General features: G+C 46.2%; 1 protein-coding gene across 1 annotated transcript in view; it reads left to right on the top strand.

Annotated features, from left to right (window-relative positions):
• The window catches only part of LOC142759032 (uncharacterized), a 57,198-nt gene that overhangs the window by 26,898 nt on the left and 15,471 nt on the right, over positions 1-14,829 (top strand). Inside the window, exons 6-8 of the mRNA XM_075860846.1 lie at positions 1,350-2,171; positions 4,844-5,012; positions 5,381-5,524. Of these exons, the coding sequence (XP_075716961.1) occupies positions 1,350-2,171; positions 4,844-5,012; positions 5,381-5,524 (1,135 nt within the window). The remainder of the gene's footprint in view (positions 1-1,349; positions 2,172-4,843; positions 5,013-5,380; positions 5,525-14,829) is intronic.

The following is a 14,829-nucleotide window of genomic DNA, read 5'->3' as shown; positions in this document are numbered from 1 at the left end:
ATGTGATTGCATTTTCCCTTATTAAACAGGTGCGGTATAACTACATCATATCCAATATACAAAAATAAATATAAAATAATATAAAAAATACCGACATATGCAGAGGAAACATATTTGATGTTCAGAGATCCCCTAAATGAATGTACAAAATATTATCAAAATGACAAACATGATGTATCCATATAGTACAAAGCGGTGACCTCTATAAGTAAATGCCACTAAAAAGAACTACAAATATCCCGATACCAGAGTAAGAGGATCGGGGGGTAGGATCCATCCGGAAAGGAACGAAGATGAACTAATTCATAAACAGGGGGATCTATGGAACCAAAGCCAATCACATGATGTGATCCATCCAATAGAAGAGGGTATAGTGAGCTCATTCATAAAGAGAAGAGCTGTGTAACTACTCCCGATCACATGGTAATAACTGACCAATCACAAGGTGGCTGTATCTTTTATCATCTTGTTCGCACTATGGATTCCCTCCCCCCCCCCGCCCGCACCCTCCAGCTAATGTGGGATGTACTGCCGTCAGCGCGGCTCCAGATACCTGAGACCACCGACCAGCACCTTATTGAATCCCTCCCAGTCCGTCTAGCTGCTGTCCGTGCTGCACACGCCGGTTACTCTGGATATTAGCTGCTGATCATAATAATGGGACTACACTGTGTATATTCGGAGCATCACATGAAAATCAAGACTCAAAAATATCTTCACAAGTAAGACCAAAAAACATCTCAGCTCATAAAAACCATAAACCACACAGACCAAATAGTCCAAAAATAACAATCTCTATGAATCCATACATTTGGAGAACCCCCCCCCCCCTTACAAATACTTTATATGCAAAGAGTTAGATAAGATACTTAGAAACAATCTGAGATGAAGACCACCACAGCCCCAGCCACATAAATATCAAGTCACAGTCTATATATTAGTGGCCCATCAGACGAGGTTCAATGTTTAGAACAAGATCCTCGGTGTAAAGAGACCAAAAGGTATTTATATAATCACTGCCAGGAGGAATGACTTACCTGTGGCCGGCATGATTTATCCTGGTATTGATTATATATATATACCTATATGTCTCTTTACACCAAGGATATTACTGGACCCACATTGACCTATAATGGGGTCCATCTGAATGCAGATGTGAACAGTCTTAGTCTTTGTCCGTACCCCCGGGATTCCATATTCCTTAGTTCAGTCCTTATGTTCCAGACCCTTTTCCTACTATAAATTGTGTTCACTCTTCTGACCTTTTCTAAACATATTTTAGCTGTTGTACCGATGACATCATATAACTTTTCTTCTATTGATTTCTTACGTGTCACCATCTTCTGTAGATCAGCTTCGGAGCTAGAAGTTCTGTTCTAAACAATCGAAATCTTTACCCAACGTTTTACCGAACAATACAAAGTGACCAGATGTTTTACTTGCTGTTATCTAAGATGATCCAGTTCTTTAGATGGACATGGGTTGGAATCATATTTTCAGATGATGAGAGTGGTACTGAAGAGATGCAGCTTTTGACACAATATCTGACCATGGATGGAATCTGTGTGGCCTACACCATAAAAGTAGAGTATGTGCACCGAGATTTTCTAGATAATATTGAAAGAAGTAACTCTGAGATTATTAGACAGTCATCAGCCCAGGTTATTATACTCTGTGGGACATATTCTCAACAGCTTGCAGATCGGTTATATTATATACAAAGTGTGCTCCATGATAAGACTCTGGTCTATGGTCCGGCTTTTGCTTCACTGACATTTCTTATGGAGAATGACAAAGAAGCATTTAATGGGAGTTTGGCTCTTGAACCTTCTCCACTGCCTGTACCAGATATGAGAAGCTTCTATGAAAGTTTCCAGACCATAAGTCATCCAGAAGATATGTTACTGGCTCATATATGGTTGTTTGTTCTGCACTGTTTATCAAGAGATCCTCAAATGAATGAAATTCATCAATCCTTATACAATATATCTCTTCATAAGTGTTCTGAGACACAACTGAAAATAGATTTGTTTAGCTTTATTGGCGATGGACTCTCTGACCGAGTGTATAAAGCTGTTTACTTATTGGCTCAAGCTCTACATGATCTACACATGTCTACAGGCAGACGATCTGATGATAAGACCGCTCTTCTCCATAAATACAGACAACGGGTAATTACTTGATAGAACAAATTGCAATAAGATGGTTTTGAAAAGTAAGAACATTGATGGGCACAGACCCCAATGTTCTTGGTTTGGTTTTGGTGTTGATACCTTCACCATGTAGTCAATGTTTGAGGTGTTTATTGACCATGTATTAGGATTTTAGATTTTTAGCAACTTGGATGAGGAAGAGGACAACATGTCTTATTAGAAGTGTCAGCATGTAGCACAATTCTGGTGAGGTCAAAGTAAGTTTGAGCTCGGTGCTGGCACAAACACCAACACGTTGGAAAAAGTAACATATAAAGACTAATGTTCTCCACTAACTTTTCCCTGATCATGGGTAGTTAATCAAGTAAAAAAAACTCTAGCCAGCAGCCAAAAAGTTTCCTCTAGTCAGATCCCCACCCCACCTCACCCGTCCTCTAGACAGACACCACCCCTCCTCACCGCTCCTCTAGTCAGACTCCACCCCTCCTCACCGCTCCTCTAGTCAGACTCCACCCCTCCTCACCCCTCCTTTAGTCAGACCCCACCCCTTCACACCTCTTCTCACCCCTTCTCACCCCTTCTCTAGTCAGACACCACCCCTCCTCACCCCTTCTCTAGTCAGACCCCACTCTCCTAACCTCTCTTCTAGCCAAATTCCAGACCTGCTCACCCCTCCTCTAGTCAGACCCCACCCCTCCTAACCCCTTGTCTAGTCAAACTTTACCTATCCTTATCCCTCCTCTAGTCAGATCGTACCCCTCCTGAACCCTCCCCCTAGTCAAACATTAACTCTCCTCACCTCTTCTCTAGTTAAACCCCACAAAACATCACCAAATCAGGTTGTGGGTAGTAGAATACTGTTTGTTAACTGGGATGTTTTTCATTGACTGTATTTCCTGTACTACTAAACTCTTCTGCCTTTACTGAGGGGGATATATGACTGGAATTTATGATGGTGAACCATGGCTGACAATTATAGGGGGAACAGTGGCTGAATATTATGGGGGAGGAAATGCGGCTGGCAATTATATAGAGAACTGTGTCTGGCAAGTATGGGGTAATTTTCGCTGGTAATTATATTGAACTGTGATTTTGAATTGTGGTATGAACTGTGGTTGGTAAATGTAGGGGTAACTATGGCTGGTTAAACAGGGGTACCTGTGGCTGGTAATAACAGTGGTACTTTTGGCTTTACATTTATTGGGGAACCTGCAGGTAGTGTCAGGGACTTTAGCAGATTCGGAGTCCAGTGGCTGAAATGATCAGGCAGGAGTTTGCCAACAACTAGAGTTATCAAGTAACAGTCCAGCTTCTGTACACATATAAACAGCAATAGGTTGTTACATGAGGCAGAGACGTGGTCAGGAAACAGTCCAAGTTTAGTACACAGATAAATTGCAATTTGAAATAACATAAGGCTTTTTGGAACTAGACCACAAGCAGGAAGCTTAATAGTCTAGTAAGGAGGTACTGCAAGGCACAGGCTTTTATAGGGGCCACAATAGGGAGACCAATTAGGCAATCAAGGCAATGGAATCTAGAGAAGCAGGAATCATAGAAAAGCTAGACACCAAATACAGCACCAGAGCTGTCCAGCAGCACCAGTGGCTCAATGAGAAGAGCTAGTGTCTGGGACACAGGAGTCTTTAGGTTTAAATCCTGACAGTACTCCCCTTCCTCCAGGATGTCCTCTGGACAATCCAGGCACTGGCTAGACAGGATATCTCTATTATTCTGATAAATTATGGATTCTAAGATGTTAGCAACAATATATTCTTCACCTTGCACATTCACTGGTTTTGGAGGAGGCAAATAGCGGCCCAGGAAAATATTTTCCTGAAGTGTCTTAAAAAGAGAGCAATGAAAAACAGAATTCCACTTCTTAGTCTCAGAAAGTTGTTTTTATTTTTATTTTCATTAGAGGTTTGTCAAGTATAGGACAATAAAAACAGATATCAACAAAAGAGATATGTCTTTGTCAGTATTTTATTAGGGAATACCCATGCCAGAGTAATAGAAAGTATAATAATAAACAGCAATGAAGTAATGGTAATTATATACAGGATTAAATAATTGTCATGTAAACAAACATGGGGAAATGCTTAAATAGAACATTTGTTAAAAAAAGTAGTTGGACAAATAAACAAAAAAAAAAACACAGTAAGACTAGATGAGACGAGGTAACAGAAGTCAGAGGACAGGTACGGAGAGCTGATGGTGGGAGGGTGTTCAGTTACCAGTAAACCCCCCTTCCCGGTCTAGGGCCAGAAGGTCTTACATGCTGTTGTACTCAATTGTATTCACATCCTTAGGATAAAATTGACAGCACTGGCGAGGCAAGAGAGAAATCAGTTCCCTGCCACGGCATTCGGCTTTACTAGTGATGCAGGTGGTGCTTCCATGGCTGTGGTTAATGTAGAACCACTGGGCCACTCCGCCATAACGGAGTATCAGCTGGTCAAACAAATGTCAATTACAGTCACTAGGGCGAGAATACTGGGATATCTGGCTTGTGCGGGTTTATCTAATGCTGGCTTGTGCTGGATAATCAGACTTGTCTCAGATACAGGACATTGAATCGTCATGGACACTGGACTTGACACGGACACTGGACACGGATACTGAAGTCTTCACGGACACTGGACTTGGCACAGACACGGATACTGAAGTTGTCACGGGCACTGGATTAGGTACAGACACCTGACACAGATACTGAAGTCTTCATAGACATTGGACTTGGCACAGACACGGATACTGAAGTTATCACGGACATTGGACTTGGCACGGACACGTATACTGAAGTTGTCACGGGCACTGGATTTGGTACAGACACTGAAGTTTTCACGGGCACTGGATTTGGTACAGACACCTGACACGGATACTGAAGTCTTCACGGACACTAGACTTGGAACAGACAGGGAAACAAAAGTTGGCACGGGCACTGGACATGGCATGAACACTGAAGTTGTCACTGGCACTGGATTTGGCACAGACACCGGACATGGATACTGAAGTTGTCACGGACACTGGAATTGGCACAAACACTGGACACAGATACTGAACTCGTCACAGACACTGGACTTGGTATGGACACTGGATAGGATACAGGATAATGCAGTTGTGTCTAACACAGGGTTAGACACAACATTGCTCAGGCAATGAGGAAGTGGCCAGATTTATTTTTAAGGTCTCAGGTGTGATAGGATTGGTTTGGGGGGATATTCCAGATGTGCACGCTGGCACTTTAAGACCAGGGATGGGCGTGCACTCTCACCCAATATGCATCAGACAGAAGAGAGAGCAGTGTATGCTGGCATCTCTAGAGAAGGAGACGCTGGCGGAGTCTAAGAGTCCTTCGGTCGCTGCTGCCGGTAAGTGAGGGATGCCGGCGATCAGCGACCGTGGGAATTACAGGCGTGATAGCATCTCTCGCTGCCTGCCTGGTTCCGCTGGAGCAGGCCTAGATAGAAGAGACGAGTCCTGCCTCGCTGGAGGATAGGATGGCGTGGTTTTGGGAAAGGTGTGTTCACGGCACTACCTACAGGGGACACTGTGGCACTATCTACTGTATCTACAAAGGCCACTATCTACATGGGGCACTGTGGCGCTATCTACGTGCATGGGCATAAGGACCAATTCTAGCTTTTCTGCTGCCTGAAAATTTAAATGGCGCCCCCCCAGATCTTGATTGACATCCCCCTGGCCATCCTATGTCTCTAGCAGCCTACTCCAACTCTTGTGGATGCGCTGTTAGCTTGTACTCCCATGGTATGCACAATGCATTGATGGGGCCTGGCAGAGTACACCTCGATGCATGATGGGTGCCCAAGGAGTACAAAGCAATGGTGCATCTCAGAAAGTTGGAAGAGACTGGTAGTGATGTAGAATAGCAAGGGGGATGTAAATCAAGCATAGAAAGGTGAGTCTGGAGCAGGGCCGCACCGTCCATGAGGCGAGATGAGCATCTCGCATCAGGCGGCGCCCTGTTGCCTGTCTGAGAAGAAGGTTGCACCACTGAAACCAGCCGACCACCACACCCTCCTGCATCTATAGGACTCAGATACAATTACATGCATTAGCTCTGAATGGCAGGATGCTATTCAGCACCTTTCAATGACTTAAGCGGCGCAATGACGTCATCACGCCACTTGCGTCGTTGAATGACAAAGCAAGGCACGCTGCCAATCAGTGCCATTCAACAGCACATTGCTGTTATAGCGCTGCTTGTGTCGTTGAAAGGCGCTGATTGGCAGGGCAGAATGACAGAATGACTATGTAAAGTTTTTTTCTTCTGTTAAAAGTGTGAGGGGGTATATGTGGAGCACTATAGGGGGGCTATATGTGGGGGTTTTATCTGGAGCACTATCTATAGGGGGGCTATATGAGGGGCTATATATGAAACACTATCTACAGGGGGGGATATATGTGGGGCACTATATACAGGGGGGCTATATAAGGGGCACTATATGCAGTGGGGCTATATGTGGGGCACTATCTTTTGCGGGCTGTATATAGGGCACTATCTACATGGGTGGCTGTATGTGGGGGCTATATGTGGAGCACTATTTACATGGGGGTTATATATGAGGGCTATATGTGGAGCACTATCTACAGGACGACTATATGTGGGGCACTATTTAAAGGGGGCTATATGTGATGCACTATCTTTAGGGGGCTGTATGTGGGGCACTATCTACAGGGGCTGCTGATTTATGGTTGAAAAAGGCTCCAGAAATAGAGTGGAAACGTTGCAAAAGGGCAATTTAAAAAAAAACATATTTTGCACTTTGAATTGGAGTGCTGCCTATTCTTATACGCATATGGATTAATCTGGCAACTTTGGTGGAATCCCTGAAGCGCGCACCCATCCATATCTGTTGCTGGTGCTGCTGGACGTTGGACTCTATCTATCTATCTATCTATCTATCTATCTATCTATCTATCTATCTATCTATCTATCTATCTATCTATCTATCTATCTATCTATCTGTAAAGGATCTGTCAGGCACAACTTCTGTGTATACGCCCATAGGTAATGAGTCTGCACCTGAGTCTATGTCTCTGAGACTGACTCCATCTTCCACCACTCAGGATGGCAGGCTTAGGAGTGGGAGAGCCTATCACAGCCTGGCCAGACGGAGCTAGCTCCCGCCCTCTGTCTATTTATACCTGCCTTTCCTGTTCCTCCTTTGCTTGTGATTCTTCTTGTGTGGTTTCCTGGCCCAGCTACAGCTTCTGACTATTTGATCCTGCTTCATACTGACCCTGGCTTACTGACTACTCTCCTGCTCTGTGTTTGGTACCTCGTGCACTCCTGGTTTGACTCGGCTCGTTCACCACTCTTGTTGCTCACGGTGTTGCCGTGGGCAACTGCCCCATTTCCCTTAGCTTTGTGTTCCCTTGTCTGTTTGTCTCGTGCACTTACTGAGCGTAGGGACCGCCGCCCAGTTGTACCCCGTCGCCTAGGGAGGGTCGTTGCAAGTAGGCAGGGACAGAGTGGCGGGTAGATTAGGGCTCACTTGTCCGTTTCCCTACTCCCATCATTACACTATTTATCTATCTATCCATCCATCCATCCATCTATCTACAGTGAAGGAAATAAGTATTTGATCCCTTGCTGATTTTGTAAGTTTGCCCACTGTCAAAGACATGAACAGTCTAGAATTTTTAGGCTTGGTTAATTTTACCAGTGAGAGATAGATTATATATATTAAAAAAAAAAAAAGAAAATCACATTGTCAAAATTATATCTATTTATTTGCATTGTGCACAGAGAAATAAGTATTTGATCCCTTTGGCAAACAAGACTTAATACTTGGTGGCAAAACCCTTGTTGGCAAGCACAGCAGTCAGACGTTTTTGGTAGTTGATGATGAGGTTTGCACACATGTTAGATGGAATTTTGGCCCACTCCTCTTTGCAGATCATCTGTAAATCATTAAGATTTCGAGGCTGTCGCTTGGCAACTCGGATCTTCAGCTCCCTCCATATGATGGGTTTAAGGTCTGGAGACTGGCTAGGCCACTCCATGACCTTAATGTGCTTCTTTTTGAGCCACTCCATTGTTGCCTTGGCTGTATGTTTCGGGTCATTGTCATGCTGGAAGACCCAGCCACGAGCCATTTTTAATGTCCTGGTGGAGGGAAGGAGGTTGTCACTCAGGATTTGACGATACATGGCTCCATCCATTCTCCCATTGATGCGGTGAAGTAGTCCTGTGCCCTTAGCAGAGAAACACCCCCAAAACATAATGTTTCCACCTCCATGCTTGACAGTGGGGACAGTGTTCTTTGGGTCATAGGCAGCATTTCTTTTCCTCCAAACACGGCGAGTTGAGTTAATGCCAAAGAGCTCAATTTTAGTCTAATCTGACCACAGCACCTTCTCCCAATCACTCTCAGAATCATTCAGATGTTCATTTGCAAACTTCAGATGGGCCTGTACATGTGCCTTCTTGAGCGGGGGGACCTTGCGGGCACTGCAGGATTTCAATCCATTACGGCGTAATGTGTTACCAATGGTTTTCTTGGTGACTGTGGTCCCAGCTGCCTTGAGATCATTAACAAGTTCCCCCTGTGTAGTTTTCGGCTGAGCTCTCACCTACCTCAGGATCAAGGATACCCCACGAGGTGAGATTTTGCATGAAGCCCCAGATCGATGTCGATTGACAGTCATTTTGTATGTCTTCCATTTTCTTACTATTGCACCAACAGTTGTCTCCTTCTCTTACTTATGGTTTTGTAGCCCATTCCAGCCTTGTGCAGGTCTATGATCTTGTCCCTGACATCCTTAGAAAGCTCTTTGGTCTTGCCCATGTTGTAGAGGTTAGAGTCAGACTGATTCATTGAGTCTGTGGACAGGAGTCTTTTATACAGGTGACCATGTAAGAGCTGTCTTTAATGCAGGCACCAAGTTGATTTGGAGTGTGTAACTGGTCTGGAGGAGGCTGAACTCTTAATGGTTGGTAGGGGATCAAATACTTATTTCTCTGTGCACAATGCAAATAAATAGATATCATTTTGACAATGTGATTTTCTTTTTTTTTTTTATATAATCTATCTCTCACTGGTAAAATTAATCTAGCCTAAAAATTCTAGACTGTTCATGACTTTGACAGTGGGCAAACTTACAAAATCAGCAAGGGATCAAATACTTATTTCCTTCACTGTATCTATCTATCTATCTATCTATCTATCTATCTATCTATCTATCTATCTATCTTGTATCTCATATGTATTGATATATAGTATAGTTTTAGGCTGGGGCTATATGGCAATTTTGGCCACGACACGAGACGCACGGCCAAAGATCACTATGTTGCGTTTTGTGCATGGCAAGTAATGAAAGTGAATGTAGTCGTGGTAATTTTACCGGACAAATCAATTTTTGGCCATGGGACCTGTGTCGTGTAGCCCCAGCCTATAACTATATTATATATCAATAAGAGATAGATAGATAGATAGATAGATAGATAGATAGATAGATAGATAGATAGATAGATAGATAGATATACAAAATAGAGAGGCAGCAGTGCTCAAAATGCACTTCCCAGATGGTCTTGGGTGCAGGTCGGTAATCCTGATCAAAGGAATATACATAGAAATATAAGAAAGTCCCACAGCACTCCGTAATGATGAAAAAAATAGTGGTTTATTAAGCCAGCACAAGTGACAACATTTCCGTCCTGCTGTAGGACCTTTATCAAGGATAGTGTAATGACGGGGGGTAGGGAAACGGACAAGTGAGCCCTAGTCTACCCGCCACTCTGTCCCTGCCTACTTGCAACGACCCGCCCTAGGCGACGGGGTACAACTGGGCGGCGGTCCCTGCGCTCAGTAAGTGCACAACAAACACGACAAACATACAAGGGAATACAAGCAAGGGAAAGGGGAAGTTGCCCACGGCAACACCGTGAGCAACCAGAGTGGTGAACGAGCCGAGTCAAGCCAGGAGTGTGCGAGGTACCAAACGAAGAGCAGAAGAGTAGTCAGTAAGCCAGGGTCTGTATGGAGCAGGATCAAAATAGAAGGAGCTGTAGCTGGGCCAGGAAACCACACGAAAAGAATCACAAGCACCGAGGGACAGGAAGGGCAGGCTTAAATAGACCGAGGGCGGGAGCTAGCAGAGTCTGGCCAGGTTGCGATAGGCTCTCCCACTCCTAAGCCTGCCAGCCTGAGTGGTGGAAGCTGGAGTCAGTCTCAGGGATGTAGTTTCAGGTGCTGACTGATTAATTATGGGATTTAACGCCGAAGCTGTGCCTGGCAGATCCTTTACAGTACCCCCCCTTTTATGAGGGGCCACCAGACCCTTTCTAAGTGGACCTGGCTTACTGGGGAAACGCAGGTGGAACCTCCTGACCAATACCCCAGCGTGAACATCCCGGGCGGGTACCCAAGTCCTCTCCTCGGGCCCGTATCCTCTCCAATGGACCAGGTACTGGAGGGAGCCTTGGACCATCTTGCTGTCCACAATCTTGGCCACCTCGAATTCCACCCCCTCAGGGGTGAGGACGGGAACAGGAGGTCTCCTCGAGGGAGCCAAGGACGGGGAGCAGCGTTTAAGGAGGGAGGCATGAAACACGTCGTGTATACGAAAAGACGGGGGTAACTCCAGCCGGAAGGAGACAGGATAGAGGACCTCAATGACCTTATACGGCCCAATAAACCGGGGAGCAAACTTCTTGGACGGAACCTTGAGACGCAAGTTCCTAGACGACAACCACACCAGATCCCGACCATAAACAGGGGGTTAGCAGAACGTTTTCTATCAGCCTGAGTTTTTTGTACGCTCTGGGACGCCTCTAGGTTCTTCTGAACCTGGGCCCAGACTGTGCACAGTTCCCGATGAACGACCTCTACCTCGGGATTGTTGGAACTACCAGGTGAAACGGAGGAGAACCGTGGATTAAACCCAAAATTACAGAAAAAGGGGGAGACCCCTGACGAGTTACTAACCCGGTTATTAAGGGAAAATTCGGCGAGGGGAATGAATGAGACCCAATCATATTGACAGTCAGAGACAAAACACCTTAAATATTGTTCTAGAGATTGATTAGTCCTCTCAGTTTGGCCATTGGTTTCAGGATGGAAGGCAGAGGAGAAGGACAGATCAATCTCCAACTTCATACAGAAGGCTCTCCAAAACAATGAAACAAATTGTACCCCTCTGTCCGAAACAATATTGACAGGGAACCCATGGAGACGCAGGATGTGTTTGACAAACAAGGTAGCCAACGTCTTGGCGTTGGGTAGTTTCTTGAGGGGCACAAAGTGGCACATCTTACTGAAGCGGTCTACTACCACCCACACCACCGACTTGCCTTGGGATGGAGGCAAATCGGTGATAAAATCCATGGAGATATGTGTCCAAGGTCTCTGGGGAATGGGCAACGAACGCAGTAAGACCGCTGGTCGGGACCTGGGAGTCTTGGACCTAGCACAAACCTCACAAGCGGCGACGTAGGCCTTAACGTCTTTAGGCAACCCAGGCCACCAATAGTTTCTAGTAATGAGGTGTTTGGTACCCAGGATGCCTGGATGACCAGATAGTGCGGAGTCATGATTTTCCCTAAGTACCCTTAGCCGGAATTGCAGGGGAACAAACAGCTTGTTCTCAGGAAGGTTCCCGGGAGCTGAACCTTGATCAGCAGCAATTTCAGAAACTAAATCAGAATCGATCGAGGAAATGATTATACCTGGAGGCAAAATACAAGCAGGATCTTCCTCCGAAGGAGGGCTGGCCATGAAGCTACGCGACAGTGTATCAGCCTTAATATTTTTAGACCCAGCCCTATAGGTAACCAAAAAATTGAATCTAGTAAAAAATAACGCCCATCGAGCTTGTCTCGGGTTTAGCCTCCGGGCAGATTCTAGGAAAACCAGATTCTTGTGGTCGGTAAGGACCGTTACCTGGTGCCTAGCCCCCTCCAGGAAGTGGCGCCACTCTTCAAATGCCCATTTAATGGCTAAGAGTTTGCGGTTGCCAATATCATAGTTACTCTCAGTTGGCGAAAACTTCCTGGAGAAGTAGGCACAGGGGCGGAGATGGGTGAGGGACTTGGTACCCTGGGAGAAGACAGCCCCCACTCCCACCTCAGATGCGTCAACTTCCACGATAAATGGCTCCATTTGGTTGGGCTGAACCAGCACCGGGGCCGAGATAAAGCACCTCTTAAGGACCTCAAAAGCCGGGACAGCCTCAGGAGGCCAGTGGAGGAGATCAGCTCCTTTGCGAGTGAGGTCCGTAAGAGGCTTAGCGATGACCGAGAAGTTAGCAATAAATCTCCTGTAATAATTAGCGAACCCCAAAAAACACTGTAACGCCTTCAGGGAGGCAGGTTGGACCCATTCCGCCACAGCCTGAACCTTGGCGGGGTCCATGCGGAATTCATGAGGAGTGAGGATTTGACCCAAAAATTGAATTTCCTGTACCCCAAACACACATTTTTCGGTTTTGGCAAACAGTTTGTTTTCCCGAAGGACCTGGAGCACCTTCCTGACATGCTCAATGTGGGAGGACCAGTCTTTGGAAAACACCAGTATGTCATCAAGGTACACTACAAGAAATATCCCCAGGTAATTTCTCAAAATCTCATTTATGAAATTCTGGAAGACCGCAGGGGCATTACACAACCCAAAGGGCATGACAAGGTATTCGAAATGGCCTTCAGGCGTGTTAAACGCAGTCTTCCACTCATCCCCCTCTTTGATGCGGATAAGGTTATACGCCCCCCGTAGATCCAACTTAGAGAACCATTGGGCCCCCTGAACCTGATTGAAGAGATCAGGAATCAAAGGAAGGGGATACTGGTTCCTTACCGTGACCTTATTCAGGCTACGGTAGTCAATGCATGGCCTAAGACCACCATCCTTCTTCCCTACGAAGAAGAAGCCAGCACCTACCGGAGAAGTAGAGGGACGAATGTAACCCTTGGCCAGGCATTCCTGGATATACTCTCTCATGGCTTCACGTTCGGGACAAGAAAGATTAAATATCCTACCCTTAGGAAGCTTAGCTCCTGGTACCAATTCGATAGCGCAATCGTATTCTCTATGAGGAGGTAACACTTCGGAGGCCTCCTTAGAGAAAACATCAGCGAAGTCCTGAACAAACTCGGGTAGCGTGTTCGCCTCCTCAGGGGGAGAAATAGAATTAACAGAAAAACATGACGTAAAACATTCATTACCACATTTGGTTAGCTCCTCAGTATTCCAGTCAAACGTGGGATTATGCAACTGCAACCAGGCAAGGCCTAGAACCAAATCGTACGATAATCCCTGCATCAACAGTACAGAGCACTGCTCCAAATGCATGGAGCCAACAAGGAGTTCAAAAACAGGGGTATGCTCTGTAAAATAACCATTAGCAAGAGGAGTGGAGTCGATACCCACTACCGGAACAGGTTTAGGCAAATCAATCAGAGGCATAGCAAGAGACATAGCAAATTCCACAGACATGATATTAGTAGAGGACCCTGAATCCACGAAGGCACTGCCGGTAGCAGACCTACCACCAAAAGAGACCTGAAAGGGAAGCAAGATCTTAGTACGTTTCCTATTTACGGGAAATACCTGTGCGCCCAAGTGACCTCCCCGATGATCACTTAGGCGCGGAAGTTCTCTGGCTGCATTCTTACGCTTAGGACAGTTGTTCACTTGATGCTTGTCATCCCCACAGTAGAAGCAGAGACCATTCTTCCTGCATAATTCTCTACGTTGTTGGGGGGACACGGAGGCCCCGAGTTGCATAGGTATCTCTGAGTCTTTTGGGGAGGAACGAAGCAACGGAACTTCGGGAGGCATCATGGGGGAGTCGGAGGAGAAAACACAAACGTTCATGTTGTCGTTCCCTGAGACGTCGGTCAAGTCGTACCGCTAAAGCCATAACCTGGTCTAGGGAGTCAGAAGACGGATAGCTAACTAGCAGGTCTTTCAGGGCATTCGACAGACCCAACCTAAACTGGCACCTTAAGGCAGGGTCATTCCACCGAGAAGCTACGCACCACTTCCTAAAGTCAGAACAATACTCCTCAACAGGTCTCTTACCCTGAGGTAAGGTCACCAGCTGACTCTCGGCAAAGGCAGTCCTGTCAGTCTCGTCATAAATAAGTCAGAGAGCAGAAAAGAAACAATCAACGGAGGAAAGTTCAGGGGCGTCAGGAGCCAAGGAGAAGGCCCACTCTTGGGGCCCTTCCTGGAGCCGGGACATAATTATACCCACCCGCTGGCTCTCAGAACCTGAGGAATGGGGCTTTAAACGAAAGTAAAGCCTACAACTCTCCCGAAAGGAGAGAAAAGCCCTCCGGTCCCCTGAGAACCGGTCGGGCAACTTGAGGTGGGGTTCAAGAGGTGAGGTGAGGGGAACTACCAAGGTAGCATCAGGCTGGTTGACCCTCTGAGCCAGGGCCTGGACCTGTAGGGAGAGACCCTGCATTTGCTGAGCCAGGGTCTCACGGGGGTCCATAGTGGTGTCAGGGACCAGGGTAGACTATGTATGGGCTTGTGATTATGTAATGACGGGGGGTAGGGAAACGGACAAGTGAGCCCTAGTCTACCCGCCACTCTGTCCCTGCCTACTTGCAACGACCCGCCCTAGGCGACGGGGTACAACTGGGCGGCGGTCCCTGCGCTCAGTAAGTGCACGACAAACACGACAAACATACAAGGGAATACAAGCA

Source organism: Rhinoderma darwinii, chromosome 4 (assembly GCF_050947455.1).
Source record: "Rhinoderma darwinii isolate aRhiDar2 chromosome 4, aRhiDar2.hap1, whole genome shotgun sequence".
In the NCBI taxonomy this organism is placed as follows: Eukaryota; Metazoa; Chordata; class Amphibia; order Anura; family Rhinodermatidae; genus Rhinoderma; species Rhinoderma darwinii.
The sequence above is the reverse complement of the archived record's forward strand: the minus strand, read 5'-3'. Positions and strand labels throughout refer to the sequence as shown.